The sequence below is a fragment of the Ochotona princeps genome, chromosome 21 (assembly GCF_030435755.1).
Source record: "Ochotona princeps isolate mOchPri1 chromosome 21, mOchPri1.hap1, whole genome shotgun sequence".
Taxonomy (NCBI): domain Eukaryota; kingdom Metazoa; phylum Chordata; class Mammalia; order Lagomorpha; family Ochotonidae; genus Ochotona; species Ochotona princeps.
This window is the reverse complement of record NC_080852.1, coordinates 16,576,983-16,600,371: the sequence shown is the minus strand read 5'-3', so window position 1 is coordinate 16,600,371 and position 23,389 is coordinate 16,576,983. Positions and strand designations below refer to the sequence as shown.

Sequence of the window (23,389 nt, the reverse complement as noted above, 5' to 3'; positions counted from 1 at the left end):
CCCAAGTTCCTCTTGCAATACAAGCTGAGCTCCTGCTGCTGTTTTTGCTAATACTTAAAGACCAAGGCTCTACTGTGCCTTGGTGTCTTCCCAAACACACCAAGTTGGTTCCTTCTGTGCTCAGCAAATAGAGCATGTCCAACAGATATTTCTGGATCAATGATGTAATAAGATTTTACAATTGGGTTAAATGATTTATTTGGGAGATAATATTATACATTCATTTAAAAGAAAATTTGGTCTCTGGAACTCCTAAGTATGCTGACATCTGTATGACTCACTTCTGAAAGTTATAACAAGAATGGATTTGAATTTATGTCTACCATATTTATTTATCCTGAGTGGGTATTTGAACATGTAAGGTTAAAATATTTTGTGATAATGGTTATTAGGGTGATTTAAGGTAATGATTAGAAACCAGTAAGAAACTACTTTTTTTAAAATGTGAGAATTTCTCATTTGTTATATAAATTTTCCTTTGGTGCCTCTTTGGAGTGGTTTAGAGCAAACATCCCTTTTTAGTCTGTGGCAGCCTTGGAAAATCACTGGATTATAATCAGGTATATCTGTTATTTTTCTTTTTCTATTATGCACTGAAAAGCACAGATCTGTGCTTGAGAGAAACTGTTCCCTTTGTATCCATGTCTTCGAATACATGTGAGTTTGTTCAGGTTTTACTGAAAAAGCCTCAAGCACTCTAATCAGGGGTCGGCATCCCTGAGCCCCTTTGTGTCTCTGGAGATAATTTTGAAGAGACCAGAAGGAATACATTTACCATCACTTGCTCCTCAAATACTCCCAATGTGAAAAGCACATCCTATGGCACAGAGTAGAAACATTTCTAACCCAATTCAGCTTTATATATCTGGAGTAAAATTTTTATTTCTGCATCTGGAGGTTGTTGACTTAGAACCCATTCTTATTCAGGGCTATGCATTGCTGCTAGGTGCTCTATGAATTCACAAATTTGCCTCCAGAGGTTCTCTCTACCCCATTCCTAGAGGATTTTCAGGGACATTACGATTCTTGGGTACTCTCTCTATATATAAATACTGTATATATGATTCACATACAGACAGTTGTAGAGGAAGATTAGTACCACTCGGGTAAACTACTATTACTAGGTTCATAACTCATCTGCTGTAATAAAGGTAAGTACAGACAGACACAGGGAGCTACAACAGGTTAAGGACAGAATCAAGGCAGGTGGGAGGCGTGTGTTGGGATGTAACTGCAGTCGTCGTGAAGTGCATCAATTGCTTCATGCACGCACAAGAGAATCACCCCACGTTTACCCTGTTGGGGAGGGCCGCCCATTTCACAAGCAGTCCACTAGAAGTTGCTGTTACATTCCTTGGGTCAGTATTAGAAAGCAGGAGCACCAGGAAAGTGCCATTAGAAGACATGGTACTAGAAGGGCATGCACAGAAAATGACAGCAGGTGGCTGGTTCATTCGGTTTAGTCACATACCTCTTTCCCCTGCCACGATCAGCCAAGATTGAATGGAACAGTAGAGAAACAGGGAGGAAATTTAAATATGCAATCAGGCATTAGTCGGGATGGTTGGATTTATGGTGTATTATGTATATTTAACTATCCTGTCAATTTTCATTTAGTCTTGGGAACAGTCATTTTAGGTGTTACAGAAATTACTTTTAGGGAATGTTTTGTCCCCCTTTTGCTGTACATCTTACTGTAGACAAAGAGGAAGAATTAATGCAATTTTTGAAAAGATTATTTTTAAGAAGGCAATTTTGGAGCTGAGTTTTGAAGGAAGCAGTGATATAATGGTTTCACCATCATGAAATGAAATTTTAGAGTCTTTTCTTAGAATGGCTTGGTTTTATCCTTACAGGTTTGGGACTGGGTGGGTCTTGAAATACCCTGGTGTATTTTGATTATCACAATTATCATTTTTTGATGATGGCTTGTAAAAAATAAACTGGATTTATTTAGTCTTTATGTTGGAGAATAGACAATTCGAATGACATAAAATAATTCACTCTGTCACTGCAATCAACAATCCAGGTAATCTAAGTTAAAAAAATGAAGACCATAATACAAGTAAGTAAGTTACAACGATAAATTCCAAAAGATGGCCTGTGATCCACACACCAAAGAACCAATAAAAACAACAGTGTTGGCAACAAAAACACCCACAAAGGACCAAAAAATATATATTTTTGTGTTCTAGACAATGGGAACCAGCTGTTGCTTGAATAATAAACTTTAAGATTGTACTCACCTCATCTTCTTGCTGCTAGAAATATCTGAAAACTTAATTCGAAATGTATAATGCACAACCATTTTTTTGTAGTTTTAAACAACCTTCCAAAGACTTCTTGCAAAACTTCTACTTTCCTTCTCTTTGCAAGTCCCGTTAAAAGAAAAATGGTGTTAAGGCATCTTTGGCACAACCTGCCTGGTAGAATCAGTGTTACAACCTTGGCTAAGGGACACAAAGTGAACTTTCCCACCAAGCCTGCTCACCTCTGCGTGGTGCTCCTCATTTTGCTGAAGAACTTCAATGACTAATTCAGCAAGACGTATTGTGTCTTCAAGTTTTTTGGCAGGAGTGATTAACCGGCCTACATTTTCTGTAGTACAAGAATTTGTATTAAAATTCAACGAAAGTGGCAGGCTAGCTTTGTGGCCATTCAACTAGTGGATAAGAAATTTTGAATAGTTATCATTTAAAAAAATTTCATGCAAATATTAAGTGCCATGTAATTAGTAATGAGCAAACTTAAAGCCATCTTATTATTATTGTCACCATTGTTTTAATACATATTAGGAAAAAGCAGTGCTCCAGCTCCAAATATGCTAATGAAACTATATTAAATCTGTGACAGCCCATTTCAAATTTAGTGACATTTTGTACATGCATTCTTTAAAGACAGCATAAATGACTGTGTTACTGTTATCTGAAGTGGGATGGTATAAGGAAAGAGGGATGATGTAAGAGAAGATTGGTCTTGACTGTTTTTACATTTGTTTTCCATGTTGGTCACTGAGCATTCAATACCACACATTGCTTTTTGTGACAGGATTGTGACCTCAACAGGTACTGGAGTGCTCATGCTGAAAAATCAGATTTAAAGATCTGTTTCCAGCTGACCAGTGAGGAGAGTTTAAAAAATGGCTGGATATTTCAGGTTAATTACTTAGAAGGTAGAATGGAGTTACTGAAGGAGAATAAATTACAGAATATGGGGGTGGCCATTTGTGCCATTAGTTGCTATGCTGACATTTTCTTAAACTGTAAGACCTACTCTATTTTTTGCTTGTTTGTTTTCAGCTTCTCATGGAAGGGTTGTGCTTCTCCCCAGATCATGAGGAAACTGCGCCCTGAATCTTTCACAGAGTTAAGTTCCTAAATCATTGGCAATGCCACCCTGTTGCCAAAAAAGGACCAATGATTTTTCATGGGGAAAACAGTCATATATACAAGCCATATGTTTTCTTTGCCAATGGAACTATGGCCCCTGAAAAACCTTGAATCCTCAGAGTCATTGAGAGTTCACAGGATCTAAACAGAAATCAAGGTTACTTTGGATGTTTGCAAAGGAACTGCTGAAACTTTCATTATTCCACCTGCAGCAGGTGTACTTTGGCAATAGAAAGTTTCTTAATAGAATCAACACTTTATAGAAGTTTCTTTTGCTTTGTGTTTGCAGGAATGCGAGTATTCAGACAAAATCATGGGAGCTTGCTGATTCACAATAAGAAGCCTTGCAGTTTCCCTTGATGCATTTCTTAGATAGGTAATGAGTACATCAAATCATTAGTAGTTTGGGATTTAGTAATGAAACTTAAGTTCAAAAAGTACAAAATGTATTCCAGCTAATGAGAGCTAAGACTTATTGAAGAAGAGTGGCTATCATTCTCTAGGTGTTAGAAATTTCAGTCTTACCACATCTGATGTGAAAATGGGCTTTAGACTTAGAGATCCATAGACAGTCCATTATTTCTGTCATGCCCAGATAGAAAGGCAGACAGACATGGTCAGGAAATGAGGGCAAGGTTGTGGGAAAGACAGGTATGCAAATCAGGCAGAGCAGAGCCAACTCTCGGAGGGAGTGCTGGGACCCCAGGTGCTGACCACTGAACACTGGCTCAGAGCAACAGCTTCGGGGGAGGAGGAATGAGTGATAAGGTTGATTTGTGTGCTGTGGGAGTATCTGACCTGACAGTCACAATTTCATCAGTGAGTGTTCAGGCATTTCTACAAACATACTGTGTATATATGTTTGGGTAATGTGTGCAGAGTGAGGTATTTGCATTTTGATAGTAAATATGCAAAGACTATGGTTTTTAATTTATTTTCACATTTACACATCAATTTGCAAATTCCCCATCCTATGCTTATTACCCATTGGACACATACAATCATATACACACATCACACAATTACATACATTTTCGAGTAACCAGACAAGATTGCACATTAATACAAATCTGCAGAAAATCCCCGCTTGGGACACCTCTGACATTTCCTGCTTTATAAATAGAGAGCATTATCCTTTCCTCTGGAAAATTCACCAGATCCAAGGGAATTCTGGCTGTACATGACATATGATACAGAAATGAAATAATTTTCACTGATATCAGATGTAGATTTATGACAAAAAGTCTGAGAGATTTTTGTGTTTGGAGAAATCCAAAGTACTTAAGCTGGGACCACCTGAAGATTTGTTTTAATAGGCAGTTCTCTTTGACTGACTACAATATTTATCAATAGATACACATAACTCATACCTGTGCACACAGTCATCATACGAGTGTGTGCACATGTACATGGATATGTGTATGCCTGATGTATATATACAAACAGTATGTTTAATAAAACCTTTTGACAATTTAACACGCAACCTTTAGAATCAGCACGTTAAGGATCCTTTCATCTAGAATACTTGATATGCCAATTAGCCCAGGTAGCCTTTCATTCACTATTAATTCGCTGTCATTCCATTACCTGAGGATTATTATTTTAGTGAGACATAATATCACTATGAGTATCCTACTCATTTCATAGCTGATTTACAAAAGGCAAAAATGGTACTATGGTACAAAGAGTGAGTTTTTTAAGATGTTGTCTTTAAAGAAAATACTGTGCAAAATCTTTCAGCACTTCCTCCTTCCCCTTAACAGAGGTCAAGGAGAAGTTTGTGCTTAGAAATGATTTTTTGGGGGGTCACTTTTGCTGTCTTGAAATGCATTGCAATGCCTATCCCCAAATCTTGCAATAGCTGGAGCACTGATGGAAGGGAACTAATAATATAGTATACTTAGGGAACATTTCATACAACGGAATTGAAGCTCATAACATATAAAAAAACTGTCATGCAAAATGTTATGCAACAACAATGTTATTTTGTGCTGACATTGAGATTTGAAAATGTTGCATATGTCAGACATTGCTAGACAAGGAAAATGTGGACATTTGGAAATAAATGCTCTCTTTTGAGTGTCTTAAAACCCACAGCATTGAACTTGAGAGCCCGAGTTGCAGCTTAATATTTGAAACTGAAACAAAATTTCAAGAGGAGAAAGTGAACAGAAAAGCAGACTAAACTAGAAAGCTGCTGAGTAGAGCAATGATAGAAGTTTACGGTACTTGATTTTGGCCTAGGCATGCCTTTGAACCTCTGAGATAACATGCTGGTCTGCTTTTGGGTAGGTGGAAGAGGAGGCCCAGGAGACGGCCGGGGAGCTGTTCAGGTAGGTGAAGAGAGATGGTAAAAAAATAATAATAATAATAAAAAAGACAAAGTGACTTTAACAAAGGGAGACAAATACAATGACAAAATCTGAAAAGAACAATCAAACAAGCAGGAACAATAAAACACAAATGGAGAGCTGCTGCTGTCTCGGTGCTGTTCCAATAGCACGTGGTGCTGCGGCACTGCTTGACAAGGACTCTCACCAGCGCCTGCAGTACTACCCCTACCAGGACACTCAGAGGCTGAACGAACACTGGATACCTCATCCAGATGGACACACACAAGGGATGGCAGCAGCAGCACTGACCCATGGAAGATACAGTTTTATACAACAAAGGACACCTGTATGTCAGCTGCAGCTTCTTCCTTTCAAAGGACCAGAGATAAGGCCTCGATGGATTCATAATTGTGAGATCTGGCTTCTCATCCCTCCAGATGCCACTTGCTCTCTCTGTAACCTTGCACCTGCTACCTAAACATGTCTTTGTTTCCTCATCTCGTGATTGAAAACATCTTTTCTGTGTACCTTGCAGGGATGCTGACCAGAGTAAATAAAACAGTGCATGCTAGCAGATCTCTGCATAGTCTAAGGTGTCTACAAATGCTTATTGCTACCTCCACATGGTGAGAAGGCTCGAATTAATTGCCTTGCAAAAGCAGATGAAGGGCCATTATTAGTTCAACTGAGCTAGGAAATATTCTTGCTCCCTTTGTGGAATTTCAACATGTCAAAATCTGTCATTTCGGGGAAAAATGTGTGGTATCTGATTGTTTCCAGCTCATTTAATTATTTTCAATTTGGAACTCTCATGGCTTTTATATTGTGGGTTGAATCATATATAAAAACTTGCCAGCTTATCAAATATGTTACTTGCTATTCCAAATGTTAGAATACCATAATCAGCACTTGACCCATCTGTCATGTGGTTTACAATATCAGCACACCAAACATCCTATAACAATAGCCTCTCTTTCAATACAGGCAAAGAGCACTAGCAACTCCTGCAATTCCTTCTCTTTACTGAGTGTCTCGTTAACCTTGGACCTGCTCCTTTCGAATAGTTCTGGCTTATAAAACAATCTGTACTGCAAGAGGGACACACACAGTTGCCAAGTTTGCTTCTTGGTTTGCTTGAATGTTTAACTGGGAAAATGAATTTAACTGTAGGCATATAGGGAACAGAATTCTAGTGACATTAGTAGAAAAAAAGATGGGGAATCATGGGAAAATACAATATTCTGGCAAAGGCATGTACTAACAGTAAGAGTTGATGAGATCCTTTTCTCACTAGACCCTGTCAAAGTTCTGAATACAGGACAAAAAATAATCGTTACCTGTTTCTTTTTATTTGTTTGAGAAATAGCATGAATAAACAGAATTTAAGGGGAAAATGGTTTTAAACTGTAACTATTTAAAGGAAGACAACTCCTAATCTTCAAAAAAGGACTAAAAAGAAGGACTCTATATTTCATGTTTCATTGATGGCACTGCTGGGAAGTTAGGTACATCTAGGGGAACATATCCTTAGGACTCTTTCAATAAATGCACACTTCCTGAGCACATCATTCTCATGAAAATTCCTTATTCATTCTTGCCCAGATAACGGAGACTGTATGGAGAAATACTTCTTTGGAGGGGGGCAAGACAACAATGACTTTCTCCCCTTACCCCTGGCAGATTCACAACCCACAAGGCAGCAGACACACATTTCAGCTCGATTGGTCTTGATGAGGCATTCATAAAGGGATCCCCTGCTGCCAACTGTCTGTCCAGAATTCTGACAGTGAGGTTTGCCACCACAGAAAAACAAGCTCCCTATTTTTTCTCCTCACAGAGCAAAACAAAAACATCATACCTTGGTTTCCAACTGCATTTACCCAATTACCATTGCTCATGTTTACACAATTAAATCTGCTTGGTTTCCAAAGAGAGAGAGAGAGAGAGACAGAGAGAGAGACATACACACAGAGAGAGACAGAGAATTAAATATGACTGTGGGGAAAAAAAAAGGAGAAAATTCCTCTGCAAGCTCAGCTAAGCCAAGGATGAGAAGCATCCAGGAGCCAGAGATGCTCCAATTAGCCTTTCAATAACCTGACCCCACTCTGCTCCAGCAAGCAAATTGCCAGTCCTTGAAATATCATATGAGAGAGATTGATATGACTGATGGAAAGCCCACTTATTACCGAGTTCCAGCCAGCCTACTGATATGATGCCAGTGTTTGTATTATGTGGTCGCTAGCAATTTGCCATGAATTGGAGGTAGGGGAGAATAAAAGCTCAAAGAGGAACACAAAGCTAAATAAGCAGCCCCATCCTGCCTTCCAGAATACTTTGCCTTCCTAAAACAATTTGTACATGGCAGAAAGACACACATTTTAGAATGCATCCTGACTTATCAGGGTGTGGGGCAGCCTGATTTGTTCTCATTTGTCCCTGAGTCTCCAACATTTGCTTTCAGAAGATTCCATCTTTAAAACAGTAAAAAAAAGTATTTGGTAATAGATCAGTGCAGGAATTACTGTTAATTTCTTGTTTGTTTCACTGGGGCTTTCCTTGTCTTCTCTCCATGAGGACTTTGGTGGCCTCGCCTGTTGAGCCTACTTTCAGAATGTCCACTGATTTCATGATCCACCATGCTAGATGTCCTATCCATATTCTTACCAAGGGAATGGCCATGTGACTTTGGCCTCGTACACCTTTACTGTGGCTAAAGCCTCCATGCCATCCTTTGATTCCAATCCTCTTGTGAAAATCATTCACCTGGCAGTAACCATGGGGCTTATGTAAAATACACATTAGAACTAATCTGCTATTCAAAGGAGAACATTGAGAGTGCCCCTCCAGGGAGCAGTAGCCTAGTGGTTGAAGTCCTCGCCTTGAATGTGCTGGGAGTCTATATGAGCTCTGGTTCATGTCCCAGCAGCTCCACTTCCCAACCAGCTCCCTGTTTGTGGCCTGAGAAAGCAGTCGAGGACGGCCCAAAGCATTGGGACCCTGTACCCGTGTGGGAGTCCGTGAGGAAGCTCCAGGCTTCCTGGCTTCAGATTGGCTCAGCTCTAGCCATTGCAGCTACTTGGGGAGTGAATCATCAGTCAGATGGAAGAACTTCCTCTCTGCCTCTCCTGTTCTCTGTATATCTGACTTTCCAATAAAAAGAAATAAGTCTTAAAAAAAAAAAAAAAAACAGAAGTTAGGTCTTCCTATGCCCATTCCTCTGACACTAATTCGCCAGCAAGTTAGGAAGCTGGCGTGTGAGTGAGTGGTTATGATGCTCACATCCTATACTGCAGTACTTGGGTTTGATTCCCCACTCTGCTAGTTTCAGGAATTCCTGCTGCTGTAGGCATTGGTTTCGTCTCACACACGTGGGAGACTTCAGTTGTAGATCCACCTTCGGTCCTGGCCCAGTTCTGGCCATTGTGGGGGGAGGTGAGTGATAAACCAGCCAAAAGGAGTGTGCTCTTTCTCCTTCTCTCTCTGCTCCTCAAATAAATCTTTGAGTCATATTTAAAAAGTCTGTCAACACACTAAAATTCTTCATCCATAAGGCTAGTATGTCCAAAGCTTTCTTATCCACATGGCACCAAAAATATTTCCTGTTCTTCCTTAAATTATTTGAGATCTCAAGTTCTTAATTTTTAAAAAATTTTCACTTTACTTAGAAAGCAGAATGATAGACACATTTACACATGCAAAGAGAGAGAAAAGTACAGAGTAATCTTTCATCTACTTGTTTAATTTCCAAATGTCTGCAAAAGTCAGGACTGAGCCAGACCAAAACCAGGAGCCCTGAAACGCAGTACTTGAAGGTGCCAAGGAACCCAGAACTTGAGCCTTTACCTGTTGCCTTTCAGGGTTTGCATTAACAAGAAGCTGGAACTCAAACACAGACATTTCTACTGAGATATGGGGGGTGGGGGGCAGGCGGAGTCTTAAATGCTGTGACACATGCCTGCCCAATTCTTTTTAAAGTCATTTTCTACAGTAAGAATCTCAATTTAGTGGCACTACTTGTATCGTGCTGATCTTAAGCAAAGGTTGTCAAAGGACTGGCACTGTGCATAGTAGATAAAATTGCAGCCTGTGCCACTGGAATTTTACAAGGGCAATGGTTCATGTTCCAGCTGCTCCACTTCCAATCCAACTCCCTGCTAACATGCCTGGGACAGCAGTGGGAGATGCTTTCTTGGGCATTCCTTACACCTATCTGGGAGATCCAGAGGCAGCTCCTGGCTTCTGGCTTTGGACTTGCCAAGGTCTTGCCATTGTGGTCATTTGGGGAGCCAACCAGTGGGTGGATGATTTCCTTCTTTCTCTGTTCAACTCTGATATAAATAAATAAATAAATAAATAAATAAATAAATAAATAATTAAAAAAAAAAAAGATTTATGTTATTTTCATTGGAAAATCAGATTTGCAGAGAGAAGGAGGTACGGAGAGAAAAGATCTTCTGTCCACTGGTTCACTCCCCAAGTGGCCCCACTATATGAAGCTGAGCCAATCCAAAGTGTGGCAGCATTATTTCATTCTTCGGAGTACAGTATTGGTGTGTCTCGTATAATCTAAATCCTTTCAAATAGCAAAAATAAGATATTGGAACACTTATGTACTAGGATCTTTGTGAAAATCAGATGAGGTAGGCATTTAACTACTTAGCACATATACAATTCTCGATAACTGGCAGTTATTATCGTCACGCACAGCAACACATAATTTTTCTGATGGAAGAAACGCTGGTTTCATATTTGTTGATTAATGGCATATCTTTCTTTAAATACATCTTCTTTTCCTTCAAAATCCTTCTTGGTGACAGTGTTTGAAACATGTACCTTTCATGTTTCCTTCACTTTTTGTAAAGAAGAAATCACGTGCTCACCTACCAGTTAATTTGTGTTGATAAACCCTGATTTATACACCATTGGAAAAGGAAATCCTTAATGTACAGAACATGTATGAGAAGGTCCTCATCTTGATCTTGTGGGATGGGATCCATGGCCAGTGGTCCACTGCAGGAGGTCCAGAGGAGCGACTGCATTTTGTGTGTTGGTGGGTATTGGAACTTGTGTTGTTTCTTTTTCTCTTTCACAGGCCTCAGACCTGTAGGGAACCCGATCAGAGAAAGGGAAAGCTACAGAAACTCAACCCCAGGCTTCTATCTGGAGGTTCTTTGTGTGGATTTGACTTGCTCTAGAAAGTCTATGTTAGAAAGGAGGGAAAAATCCCTAGGTACATTGTTTCAGGGAAGCTTGGCTGACTTCAAAAGACTTCCAAACAGAAACAATTTTTTCACAACATTCTAGTCTCAGACAAAACAAACAAAACAAACAAACAAACAAAAAAAAAAACCCAAAAAACAAAAACCTGTTCTGCTATTTGGTTGGTATGCCTCCTATGTTAAAAGGTGTAGGTACTTTTAAATACAAATACTGAATGAATCAATACTACCACAATATCTATCACATCAGTTAGAAATTTGCATGGCAGAGATTTTTAAAAAGGTGTTTTAACTCGGAAAGACCTAAATTCAAGTCCGGATTGGGAAGTCACTTATTCACAGTGAATCTCAGCAACCTCATATGTAAAAAGGGCGATAGTGAAGCTTGCTTTCTGGGACTAACATCTCCCATACAGAATCTTTGGTACACTGCCTGAGCCCATGGATGGACTACTTTGTACTGTTTCTGTTTAATCTATCCTTGCAATCATCCTCTCATGTACTCATCTATTCACTGCCCTCTTTCTTTCCCTCTTTCTTTCTCCGTTCGATACAGTCTTCCTTCTTTCCTTTCTCCCTCCCACCTCCTACTCTGACTGTTTTTGACTTTTTATCCATCTATTCATCAACCCACCCATCTACTCATTCATAGCCCTTTTCCTTTCTCTTTCCCTTTATCTATTCACTATCTATATATATATCTGTTGTCTACATTTTGTCTACTTATCATGTGTTTATAAAATCATAACCTACTTAACTGTACAAATTCTTAGCATACTTGAAGGCAAAAGTTGTTACACATCAGATTCCAGTGGGTTCATCATGCTCAGAAAATGATGCCAGTATTTAGCCAAGAACTGAGGCTAAACAGCAATGGCAGTACAGACTCTCTCAGAGTTTTCTGGGTTCAGAATGTATGCTAGTTTCAATGGAAAGGCATTCAAAATAGTAGACTTCATTTGCAGCATTCACGGCTTTTCCTTTACAGTGAACATTCTTTTCTGTGTGCAATATTGTAATTAAACTGAGCATTTAACTTTTAATTATGTCACCAGATGAAAAGTATAAGTCCACTGAAATGTCATCTGCAAACTTCGATGAACTTGTAAAGCACAGTGAACTTGGGAGCCCTCCCTATTCTACTCCACTCTAATCTGAAGACAGAGTTCAGTGGTGCCTTGCCATCTCCATAGAGTTGATGGTGCATGTACATTTCTGTATTTGTGCCCTTTTCCCTAAGGAAATTTAAAACAGCAGTAGGGGGTTAAAAAACATTTACAGATGAGAGATGTAACTATGATTATGACTCTGAGAACAGGAATACTGAGAAGGGAACTGGATTCTACCAAACTTCAAACCCATCTCTGCCTGGACTTAGGCTTGAAATCCCATTTTACTTTCTTTGCCCCTTTTCTTCAGTCTGGTTTTTTTTTTTTTTTTGGTTGCTCCACGTGTCTTCTTTTTGAAGTGTAAGTCACCAAGCTCTCCTCATGCTTGCCAAGATTTTGATTGTTTTCTGTCACCTTTGGAGGTAATACTTATAGAATTCTTCTCTGAAAAACCCTTATGCAGGTAAAAAGTTGGCATAGCTTCCAGGATTAAAACCACTGGGCCATGAGCTGCTATCAGAACTCTGTCTTCCTTTCTGCTTATAAAGGCTCTTCAGATCTTGCACCCTGTCAAGCCTATCATCATTAGCACCCATACAATTTCCAGTGCAGTTTGTTTTGAACTATGTTGAATTACAGACTAGTTATGAGAATGGCTTTGACTTGGGCTCAGATTTTGACTCTAATACTAATGTTTCTCACAGTGTGCTTTGTAAGCTCTTTGTGCTTCAGTTTGCTTAGTTTCAAAATGACAATAGTAAGCGTGTCTTTCCCATATACAGTTTTGAAGATTAAATGAGTTAACACATATCAAGAACTTAGAACCACACCTGAAGCATGATACACATCAAAGAAGCCTTCTTTATGTTTATTGACTATACAGCTTTCCAAACATATATAGATTACTCCCTGTCTAGGTTATCTTTCTACTTCTCACTTCTGGTCTCGGTTAACAGGCTGTAATTAATTATCAGTTCAGGCCACATCACCTTGAGTAGATAAGTAGATGTCCAGAGTTTTCTGACAATATCCTATTCCTCTCATATATAACTCTACCCACACTAAACTTGTACTTCATACATAGGCACCCATTTCCACAAGTACTGCCTACAGTTATTTTCCTCTTGTTTTAATCCTTAGCTCTTATTACTAGCCCTACTACAGGGCAGGCTCCCCCAAGCACTTGTCTAATGAATGAATGAATGAATGGATGAATGAATGAATGGGTGAATCAGTAAACAAATGAATCCTTTTTTTTCCCCAGGCAGAGGAAGGCTCATGTGTCTGGAGCACAGGCGTGTAACTCTTCAAATACATACTACTAACTTGTGCAAAACAAAGTAAACATGTTTTCCTGAATGGTCTGACATACACTTGACTGCTAACCCTGACTCCCTGTTCATTATCTTTAAAGAATAATACACATTATTCACATTACATTTGAATGTATAATGGTTTTACACATTCAAAACAACTACCAACACTACACATTTATGGAAGTTTTATCTCATTACTTTCTTAAAAATAAGCGCAGAAGTTTGGGGACCAAACACAAAGACATTTTTCCAAAGCCAGGGATCTTTTCAAGAGCTTTCCTCTTACAAACATCCATGAACAACCTAGAGTATGTGCTTCCTGCTTCACAACATGATACACACGAGAACACAAGGACACAACTTCTCTCTGTCTTGGCCAGTAAACATTCATCAAAGAACACAAAACTCTCAAGAGGGCAGAAAAAAAAAGGAAAGAGAAATGAAAACCAAAAAGGAACATTCGTTTGGCTCAGGAACTTTAAGCGGAACAAAAGGCTCATGAGGCCAAATCACTGGAATCCTGAAATGAAAGATGAAATGAAACTCTGCAGCAAACCAGAATTCTGTTCCTTGAAAGCTTATGCCTTTATGGAAATTCTGCTCTATAAAGGTCAACATTGAATGGGCATGAGATGTATTTCGACAGCACAAATTAACTCCTTAAGTTTCATTGCAACTCCACATTGGTCTCTGGGAGTACATACCTTAAGGAGCTATTGAAAAACAAAAATAGAAACAAAAACTGAATATAACTCAACAGTCCTGATAATTTATAATGCATATACAATTGGTTCACCTGCATCCTTTTGATTCTCTATTTGAAAAAGAGAGCACAACAAGGAGAAAAGAGAGAAACAAGAACACATATGCAGGATTAATGAGCAAGTGGACCAAAATGCCCCCCAACTTATGTGTGATACATGACATTGGAAAGAAAAGTTCCCTTGGGTTCCCACCGCCCCGAAGTGTGGGGGCCAGCAAAAAAAGGCTCGTTCACGGAGGTGGAAAATGCTGCACAAATAGAAAATTAGTAAAATTAAGTTTAATGTGAAATCAAGCTATGAAACATACAACTCTCCAAGTGACAAATATTCTAACCAGAGCTTAGAGGACACGGACAAGTCAAAATCTCCAGAGAGAACAAGGAAAAGCTTCCCAGCTTGAGAGAGAACAGACAGGAGGCATGTAAGATCTAAATTTTACAGAGAATGGACCACCATGTGTGATCTCACACCCATAAAGCTTGACATCATAAACATGGGAAAGAAGGCATGACTTTGCCCCAAGTGTCCTTTATCTGACACCTAACACATTGCTCCCCAGCCTAGCTGCTACCTTTGGATTGTGTACCAGTGACAAGCACTTTACAAATTAGGGTTACACACAAGCAAAGTAAAAATGCATTCAGGTCACAGACAGAGAATAACTGAAAAGCTCACAGACAAATCTGAGTTTATCACAAACACATGGATTAATTGTCTAACCTGTTTCAGGCTGATAAAAAGTGACTGGACTTCTCACACTGGGTTTCACAGACAGAACTAACAGACAAGCCAATGCTAAAAAACTTGAAGCAAGGAGAGTGAGTTGGTTTGGATCTGGATTTTCTTGAGGTAATGAAAACAGAAAGAGTGAAGACAGCATGGTGAGGAGGTGGTAGGTACTCACGAATGGTTAAATCCATCACTTGGGAGGCCAAGCAGAAGACAGGATGCTCATACATTTCTCTCTTTTTCCCTATAAAAGAGGATTTGGGCATGCAAGAGGCTTAGGTCAGAGGTAAAGAGGTTAAAGGTCACAGGTTAGAGGAAAACGTTACATTAGCTCAAAGGAAAATAGCCACAGAGTATTTTGGGAAAAACACAGGATAAAAGAAAAAAGGAGTATCCAAATTGGAGATCTACTTGGATTAACCATTCAGCATGCCGTGAGTCACGTGAGTCACGAGAGAGATTGTGACCATGATTTCACACGTCTCTTTAGAGCTGTTTGCAAGAATACAATGACCAAAAACATCATGAGTAAAGGGAAACAGAATTTCATTGATTTAAGGCTCCAAGATACTAAGGATTTCAGACTTTAGTATCTAAGGCTCTTGAGGTATTTCTTCATAAACATAGTCTCCAGCAATATTACTACAACGTCTTTCCAAAATTCTCAGATAACTAAGCTGAGGATACTCACAGAGGACCCCAAATGTAAAAATGGAAGATTTCTTTTCTGAGATTACGATCAGAGCATTGTAAGAGAAAGCTGTCTGGTAGTAATATCTGGAAAGCTGCAAGGTCCCAGCCTATGGTGGACTATGTTCATGAAAGAAAACCTGATACATGCAGCCAGAGGATGTTGGGTTGTCTGAATTAACAATCCCAGCATGCTTTGAAATTGGTGTCTCAGCCACTTTTGCAGAGGTCACATCAAAAAGTGGCTGAGCCAATCACGGACAAGGAAGGAGAGAAGCGGAAGAGAGCAGGTAGTGTGGAATGAGGTACTTCTCTGAAAAGAGAGTTGGAAAAAAAGGATTGGTTTCTTCAAAGAATCCCCAGACCTAAAAGTCACAGTGCAAAAGATAATTAACACAACCAAGAAGAATTGAGGCACAAAAGGAAATTACAGACCAGCTGATCTACTTTGGAAATGAATGCATTTTTACTTACAGATCTTAAAGTTTGTTTTTGGATATATTTATCTGAAAGAAGAGAGCAGATCTTACCAAAAAGACTCATAATAGCTAGACCAAGACCTATGAGGCTAGCAGCCATGGCAACCAAACATTTCTTGATCCCATCCCATCTCTGGGTTTGCCTAGAATTAATAGGTACCGAGTCGACTGTATCAAATACAACCAATCATTATGTCCTGAGACAATAAATGCTGGAACAATTATTTGCTAATATAGTCCTTTAACAATCTTCTTGTTCCTCTATTTTTGTCCCTCATTACCAAGTCAAGAGTTGATAAACATCCTTTTAGTGCCCAATTCTTAAGTGTTTCTCCCTGGATGCATAACAATGAATTCATTACCACTGGTACACAATTTGCATTGTCAGACACACAAAATTCAGAGAGGGAGGACACCTAATATACAGAACACTGTGAATTTGACGCAATCTTAAACTCAACTCTCTAAGGAACAAGGACTTTGGCCTGAAAGTGATGAGGTCTGGGTGGCTGGTTAGATTTTTGTGGTCATTTTCATTTTTTTTCCATAGTTATATCCTGACATAGACATTATATATTTGCTGGTCTTAGTCAGGTATCACATTTCCCATGTGAGAAAACATTGGATTCCAGAATGCAGACACATCAAATTTGCACACAGGACTTTCACATTTATACACTTACACCACTGGTCAAGTTGGGTGTGGTTTTCAAATCACCCTACAGCAGCCAACAGGGTAACAATGAAAAGTGATTAACATCTTTGCGAATGAATCGGTCCCAAAGAACCATGCCTTCTTTTCTAGCATTTACTGATAGTGCCTTTTGGGTGATTATTTGGTCACCAGTGACTATTTCTCTGAAACTGGAGTGGGAGGTTGTAGACAAGTGATTGTGATCCAAGGCCAACTCAGAGCCACTGGACATGGCTCAACATTGCTTCCAGTTTGAAATATTACCAAAAGCCAAGAGATTTTCAAGGGACAAGAAAAAGGCTGAGCCTTGATATTGCCTTCTTCTTCTTCTTCTTTATTTTTTTTAACTTTCAAGGCTATCAGCAGTGGACAACAGACTGCTTTGCTTTCCTCTATTTCAAGAAGGTAGTGATATTACAGAACTCTTTCACATAAGGACATCAGCCACAGAGCAGATACACTGGACCAACATAGAATCTAGAAAGGGACTTCGTTATCTAGTAACATCTTAGGCTAACTATTCTTCCCCATTATAGGTGTTTCCTGAACTCCTGTCCTTTATTCCATTGCTTTGGTCACAGCCTACCTTTTAGATGCCTAACATATTCAGTTGGATCAATGTTTTGTGATGCCCAGGGATGTATTTCAAGTTTAAAACTGGGGACAGAAGGGTGCCTTACCTTCAATTTTGGCATACTCTGAGAGCCGTGAATAGTTGACCAAAGCAGCCTGCTCTAGACATTTGCGAATAACTGTTTTAACCTCTTCTTGTGGCACTGGGGTAACAATATCTTTCATCAAAACCTTCAGGAAGAAAAGGAAAGGATGATTAAGAAGACTCAGACAAATCTGTTACTATTAATACTTCTCAAAGAGGTCGCATTTAAAATCAGTTTTGAATGCCTCCTTTAGCTCAGTTCTGACACAGAACCCTGGCCAAATTAAAAGTTTCAGAATTATAGGGTACAGTTAGGATAATAAAGCCCAACTGTGAATCACGGGAGGGCTATCAACACATCTTCAATGCATCCTATTTGAGAACCTGGGGATAAACATGTACAATTTCAGCAGTTTTTTCTCTTTGATGATGATGCACCTATTCTTTAAAAGCTATAAGTCATTCAACCACAAGATTTTGTTAAAATTATGCTCATTTCTAATTATCTCCATTAACCTGAATTTTACTTTTCTTTCTTACCCTTTCCAAGAGTGACAGAGTAGCTTTTAAAGCACCTTCAGGTCGACCAAATGGAAAGCAATACCTAAAAAAGACACAAAATTCTTCAGGTTGCTCAAATCAATTATATTTTAACAAGAAATATGCCACAATTGGATTCCTATAGCAACTCTCTCTGAGGAACGGGAAATGCTTTTTATTTTGTCACGTTGTGTTATGTTAATCTGAATTCACACCATATATGTGTGTATATAATGTATATGTGTATGTGTGAATAATGACTAAAGAGGGACTCTGCAAATGTCTGTAGCAGAAAAGAAGATTTAGAGTGATGACATAAGACTGTGTTTAGAGTTCTATTGTGAAAGAAAATCACTGGTTAGCTCAAATACGACCTTATATGCTTTTATAGAGACCAGTATTTTTTGAAAAGTCGAAACAAGTTTAAAATCAAGCACATTTACTTAAATCTCCATATGATTCATATAATGAAACCCTATAAAGTTCAAAGAACATTTTATCATGTTAAGACATCAGTTCATTTTCATGCAACAAAATGTGAAATCCAGACATAGTGTTTTTCATAATATATATTTCCATGAACTTTTGGAAGACCCACATACATGAATAGATTTCTGACTTTATGGGTGCCAAAACAAGCTTATTTTATAATGCCATTCACCATAAACTTTTTGAAGTATTCTAATGTGTAAAACAGATGAGTGTATTTAGAGCAAATTCTTGACTTGGTTAACTGTTCTTCCTTGCTTATAATTTTTCCTCAGTACTGGCATGTTTGATATTGGTAATGCATTTTGTATGTCACATATTATCAATACAGGGCCCTCCGCAAAATTTCTCCTCAATCAAATGATGGCCCAGGTAGAGCTATACCAGGGATTAACAAGAATTTCCCCAATTGTTTCAGTTGCCAAGGTCCCTGCAATACCCTGTTCTCCACAAGACTATGCGACCCATGGGTGTTGTACTCTCAGGTGTCTCACAGGTGTCACCATGTCTCACAGGTGTCTCTTCTCCAGCTATTTCTAATAGTTATTTCTAAACATATCCCTAAGAGATTTCACTGTGGAAAATGAAGACCTTTATTGTCCCTTCCCAGTCTTCTCCTCTGAAAAAGACCCAAATCCCTAGATCCTTACCTAAAATGTGTTATCTGATTTTCCAACAGGACGCGGAGCCTCTCCTTGATTTCTTCAAAACGTTCCTTTTCTTCAACAGTCACAGTTCCAATTCCATCGGGCCTACAAGAAGACATGTTGTGAAGTGACGGGAACCTCATATGCTGACACCATCAAATCAAATCTTTAACAGGAGGAACCTGTCTGTTTCAGTAGAAACAATGAAATTGATCGATGTGACCTCAGGAGAGGCCCCGTTATTCAAGGCTTGCTTCAGAGCGGCTGGGCTGTTTGCATGCTACGGTTCTGGAACTGTAGCGCATCTCTTGTGAAACCATAAAATGTCCAAACTGCTGGGTTGTGCTTATTCAGCCCAGCTTTTACTCGACCTGTTTTGCTCCAAGCTATTTCAAATGTTGGACAAATCATCAACAGTTTTCAAATTTGGAAAGTTTTATAATGATTCTGTTGTGTGGTTTTTCCCTGAAAAGTCAAAACAGCAGGCATTAATGGGGGCAGTGTACTGGGAGGTAACCGACAACTTCTTTCTTCTTTGGGGCTGGCACTGACCTGGGCCACATCTATATTTGGCATTGCTTGTCTCTCCAGTAAGTATTTATTTTTTAGACCCATACATTATGTATATGAGAATCAGGTGCTTTGCAAGTGTATGTTTTGTCCAGTGTTAAATACTCTTTAAAAAAAGATTTATTTATTTACTTGAAAGTCAGAGAGAGAGAGAGAGAGAGAGACAGAGGAAGGGAGGGAAGGGAGGGGAGGGAGATCTTCCATCTACTGGTTGACCCCCCAAATTGCTGCAATGGGTCTGTCCCAAGATAGGGGTCAGGATCTTCTTTTGGGTACCCTATGTGAGTACAGGGACCAAAGCAGTTGGACTTCTGCTGGTTTCCCAGCTGCATTAACAGAGAGCTGTATCAGATGTGGAATAGCCAGGACTTGAACAGTCACCTATGTGGAATGCTGGCATTGCAAGCAGCAGGTTTACCCACTATGCCACAGCATCAATGCTCATGCTAAACACTCTTAAATGGTCCAGTTTCCAGCTTTCAATTACCTGTATTCAGATTAATGTAAGCACTCCTTTATCAGCTGAAGAAAAAAAATATGTTTCCCAACCTTAACAATCTACTTTTGCAAAAAACAAAAAAAAAGGATATTAGCATAAGTGAATGCAGTTTATTCTGTGTCACAAGTAGGTATATACTCATTTCTCCTATTATGGGCCATTCTAGCTGGAAATATAAAAGGAGACTGCATATTTATAGCCCAAATTTATCTGTGCCAAATTAGACACAGGATAATCTGACCCATTCAAAGATTTCAGCTTCCCAGATCTCGTAGTGACTTGTTTTGACTACTGGCTGAGCCAGTTTGCAGATTGGTGTGTCACCATGAAACTTCTATTGGAACATTCTTCAGTTTGCAAATGCAAGTCATGTTGAGACCAAACAAATGGTCTTATTTATAGGCCTTCTCAAGGATCCAGCATAAGTTGGGAAAATCCTTTATACTAGACCAGTCTGACTGCACAAAAGACTTGGCGAAGGATAGCAGTGTACCTCCTGTTAGGGGTTAATTGGTCAGCTTCCCTTCCTTTTAATAATAAAAATGTCCTGTTTGAAAAGATGAGAAAATATCCTTTCCCTCTGCTTTACAAAAAACTGGCCCCAAACACTCAAATCTTACTAAGTTCATTTCTTCACAGTACTCTGAATTTAAAGGAGGAAAGAAGGAAAAGACGATATGTATCAGGTGGGCTGTGAAATCTAAAAAATGCCTGTATTTCCAAATTGTGCATAAATCTCAAATGCTAACTTGCAGTTTCTTTGAACATTTTTTGACATGGAATGTCCACAAATCTGTAGTTACAGTTCAGGATGAATTCATTTGGCTGTAGAAAATACACCTGATGTTTTCTTGAATACATCTCACCTTTTGGTTACAAGGTATAACCTAAGCAATGGTTTGCAATTCTGTTTACACAAAACTCAATTTGTTAACACACAGAGCACATGTGATTGGCATGCACATTTTGGATAGGGGAGAGAAGGGACTATTCAAAACATTTTGTTTCTCAGTAGGGAATGAACCCAGGGAAAAATGCTATGAAATGCAAGTTACACTTCGGAAGGCAGCTGAAAGACCACAAACCAAAGCTTGGCAATCGCTGAACGTGAACAGAGCAGAGACAGTTGTGACCACTGCTAGAAGATAAACCTCTCAATGAACCAAATCATTCATTCATTACCTAACAAGCCTTCCAAGGCAGTTAGAAGGCAGATTTTAAATCTGCATTTGAAATGATAAAATCTAAACATTTGGTGTGTCTAGTCTCTCAGTTAATTCCCACTACAAAGGATATCACAAAAATAGAATTTGTCTTATTACACTTGTTTTGATGATTTGTGTTGTTGTAGTCTCTTAAATTTTCTCCTTGATTCATTGCCTGTGTTGGTGTGATTCATTTTATTTTATTTATTTTTTAAAGATTTATTTTATTTTTATTACAAAGTCAGATATACTGAGAGGAGGAGAGATAGAGAGGAAGTGGAGCTGCCGGGATTAGAACCAGCGGCCATATGGGATCAAGGCGAGGACCTTAGCCACTAGGCCACACTGCCGAGCCCCGATTCATTTTATTTTAAAACAAATAAAACCAACTATTCTTACTAACTCTACAAGACATGTGGAACAGAGTTCACCAACAAGAGCAGATGATAAACAAATCACAAGTTTGACACTGAATGGGAATTTGTGTGGAACTGTGCTCTGGGATAGCACTGTTAACAGGAGAGGTTGTTTTACAAACTGAGGGAGAGATAAGCTGGGCAGAATAATTTGTCAAAGATCACAGGTTGTAACTCATTTCAAAAGCACAAGTTTCCTTTTTTTGGGGGGGTCTTCTTTCCTAGAATTAGTTTTGAAAATGTTGTTTAACTTCTTTTCCACTGACTCCTGTAACATATCTATATTTCCTGTGTGTGTTTAGACAGGTGTCTACAGAGATACTAACTGAAAAGAAATTCGGCTGGAGAACTGAAGCATTAAAATAATTTTCCTAGAGCAGGGATCCTCAAAACTGAGCGTCTGACAGCCCAGATCTTCTCATTTACTAGCTGTGAGGTGGGACCTGCGACATAATGTTTCAAAGGAGTCCCTTGGTCTTAATGATTCCAGCACTGTAATCTGAGAATCACTGTTCTAGAACTAACCAACCAACCACCAGCACCACGACCACCAACAATAATCCCATCCAAAAACAGCGATGACTCTTCCACCAGCTAAAAGGTTGCACTTGGCTCAGAGTTCTGTTTCACTTAGGTTGTTGTGGGTTTGGAACCAGGGAGCTTGTGTGCGGGATACTTGGTGCACTTATCTGCCTGCAGTGGCCTTTGCCCTGTCTCCAAGGTGCCATTCCTAGCAGTGTTGGCTGTGAAACAAACAGCAACAGCAGAACTGCACTCATGTCTTTTCAGAAGGCAGGGTTTTGTATTTTTCTTCTCTGGAAACATTTGGGGGTGATTCTATAATTGTCATAAAACTGGCTCTGCTTCTTGTTCCTCTCTCAATATTTTCACACTTGAGGAGTTACAAAGATTGAGAGAAGAAGAGGGACGAAGGATTTTAAACTGATAGAACATTCTAGACTGAGACGTGTTTTCATGTGAAACCCAAGTCTAGGAGCCCAAATTTTTCTCCCTCTAGACTGTGTAGGCTCTACCCCTTTTGTTTTTAACATCTCTGCACCCACCACTACTTCCTTACAGCCCCTGAATTTGCAAGAAAGACCTCAGCTACACTCGGGGTCATCATGGGTGAGAGCAAATCAAAGGGCCTCATCTCCCACATAAAGCTGAAGGCCTGTTGGGGACAGCCCTTCTTTTTCATGGCTACTGTACATGGAAGCCGGACTGTTACTGAAGCTCAGTGCTCTGGATTCCATTTTTGGAGATGTTCACAGTGGGTTAAAGACATAAGGAGAAGCAGATGGCATGTGCTTGGTCCAGCAGCTGTGCCTTACCCTGCCTGTCCTCATAGGTCAGGGGTTCTTGAATCTTAGAGTGGTGATTCTGTTAGTCTGCATTTGTAAAGCTCCCAGGCCATTCTAAGATGCAGCGACAGCCTGAGTCCCATTGCTTCTGACACTTTTGTTGCTGCCTTGATCCCAATATACCCTCCCTTTATTTGCAGCTCTGTGTGTGTGTGTGTGTGTATGTGTGTGTGTGTGTGTGAGAATCATCATCAGCTCATAAAAGAAATACTCCTTAGTTCTCCATGCTCCATATTTGAGTAGCTGTGATGTCGTTGAACTACCTTAAACACACAC

At 39.3% G+C, this 23,389-nt stretch overlaps 1 protein-coding gene across 5 annotated transcripts in view; it reads right to left on the bottom strand.

Annotated features, from left to right (window-relative positions):
* CADPS (calcium dependent secretion activator) overlaps positions 1-23,389 on the bottom strand; it is a 431,573-nt gene that overhangs the window by 100,391 nt on the left and 307,793 nt on the right. For 3 of the 5 annotated variants that reach the window (XM_058678713.1, XM_058678717.1, XM_058678715.1), the window contains 5 exons: positions 19,063-19,164; positions 17,924-17,987; positions 17,406-17,529; positions 15,038-15,106; positions 2,492-2,598 (listed from right to left, as the gene is read on the bottom strand). In XM_058678713.1, coding sequence (XP_058534696.1) covers positions 2,492-2,598; positions 15,038-15,106; positions 17,406-17,529; positions 17,924-17,987; positions 19,063-19,164 — 466 coding nt within the window. The remainder of the gene's footprint in view (positions 1-2,491; positions 2,599-15,037; positions 15,107-17,405; positions 17,530-17,923; positions 17,988-19,062; positions 19,165-23,389) is intronic. The other 2 variants (XM_058678714.1, XM_058678716.1) reach the window with 1 other exon arrangement.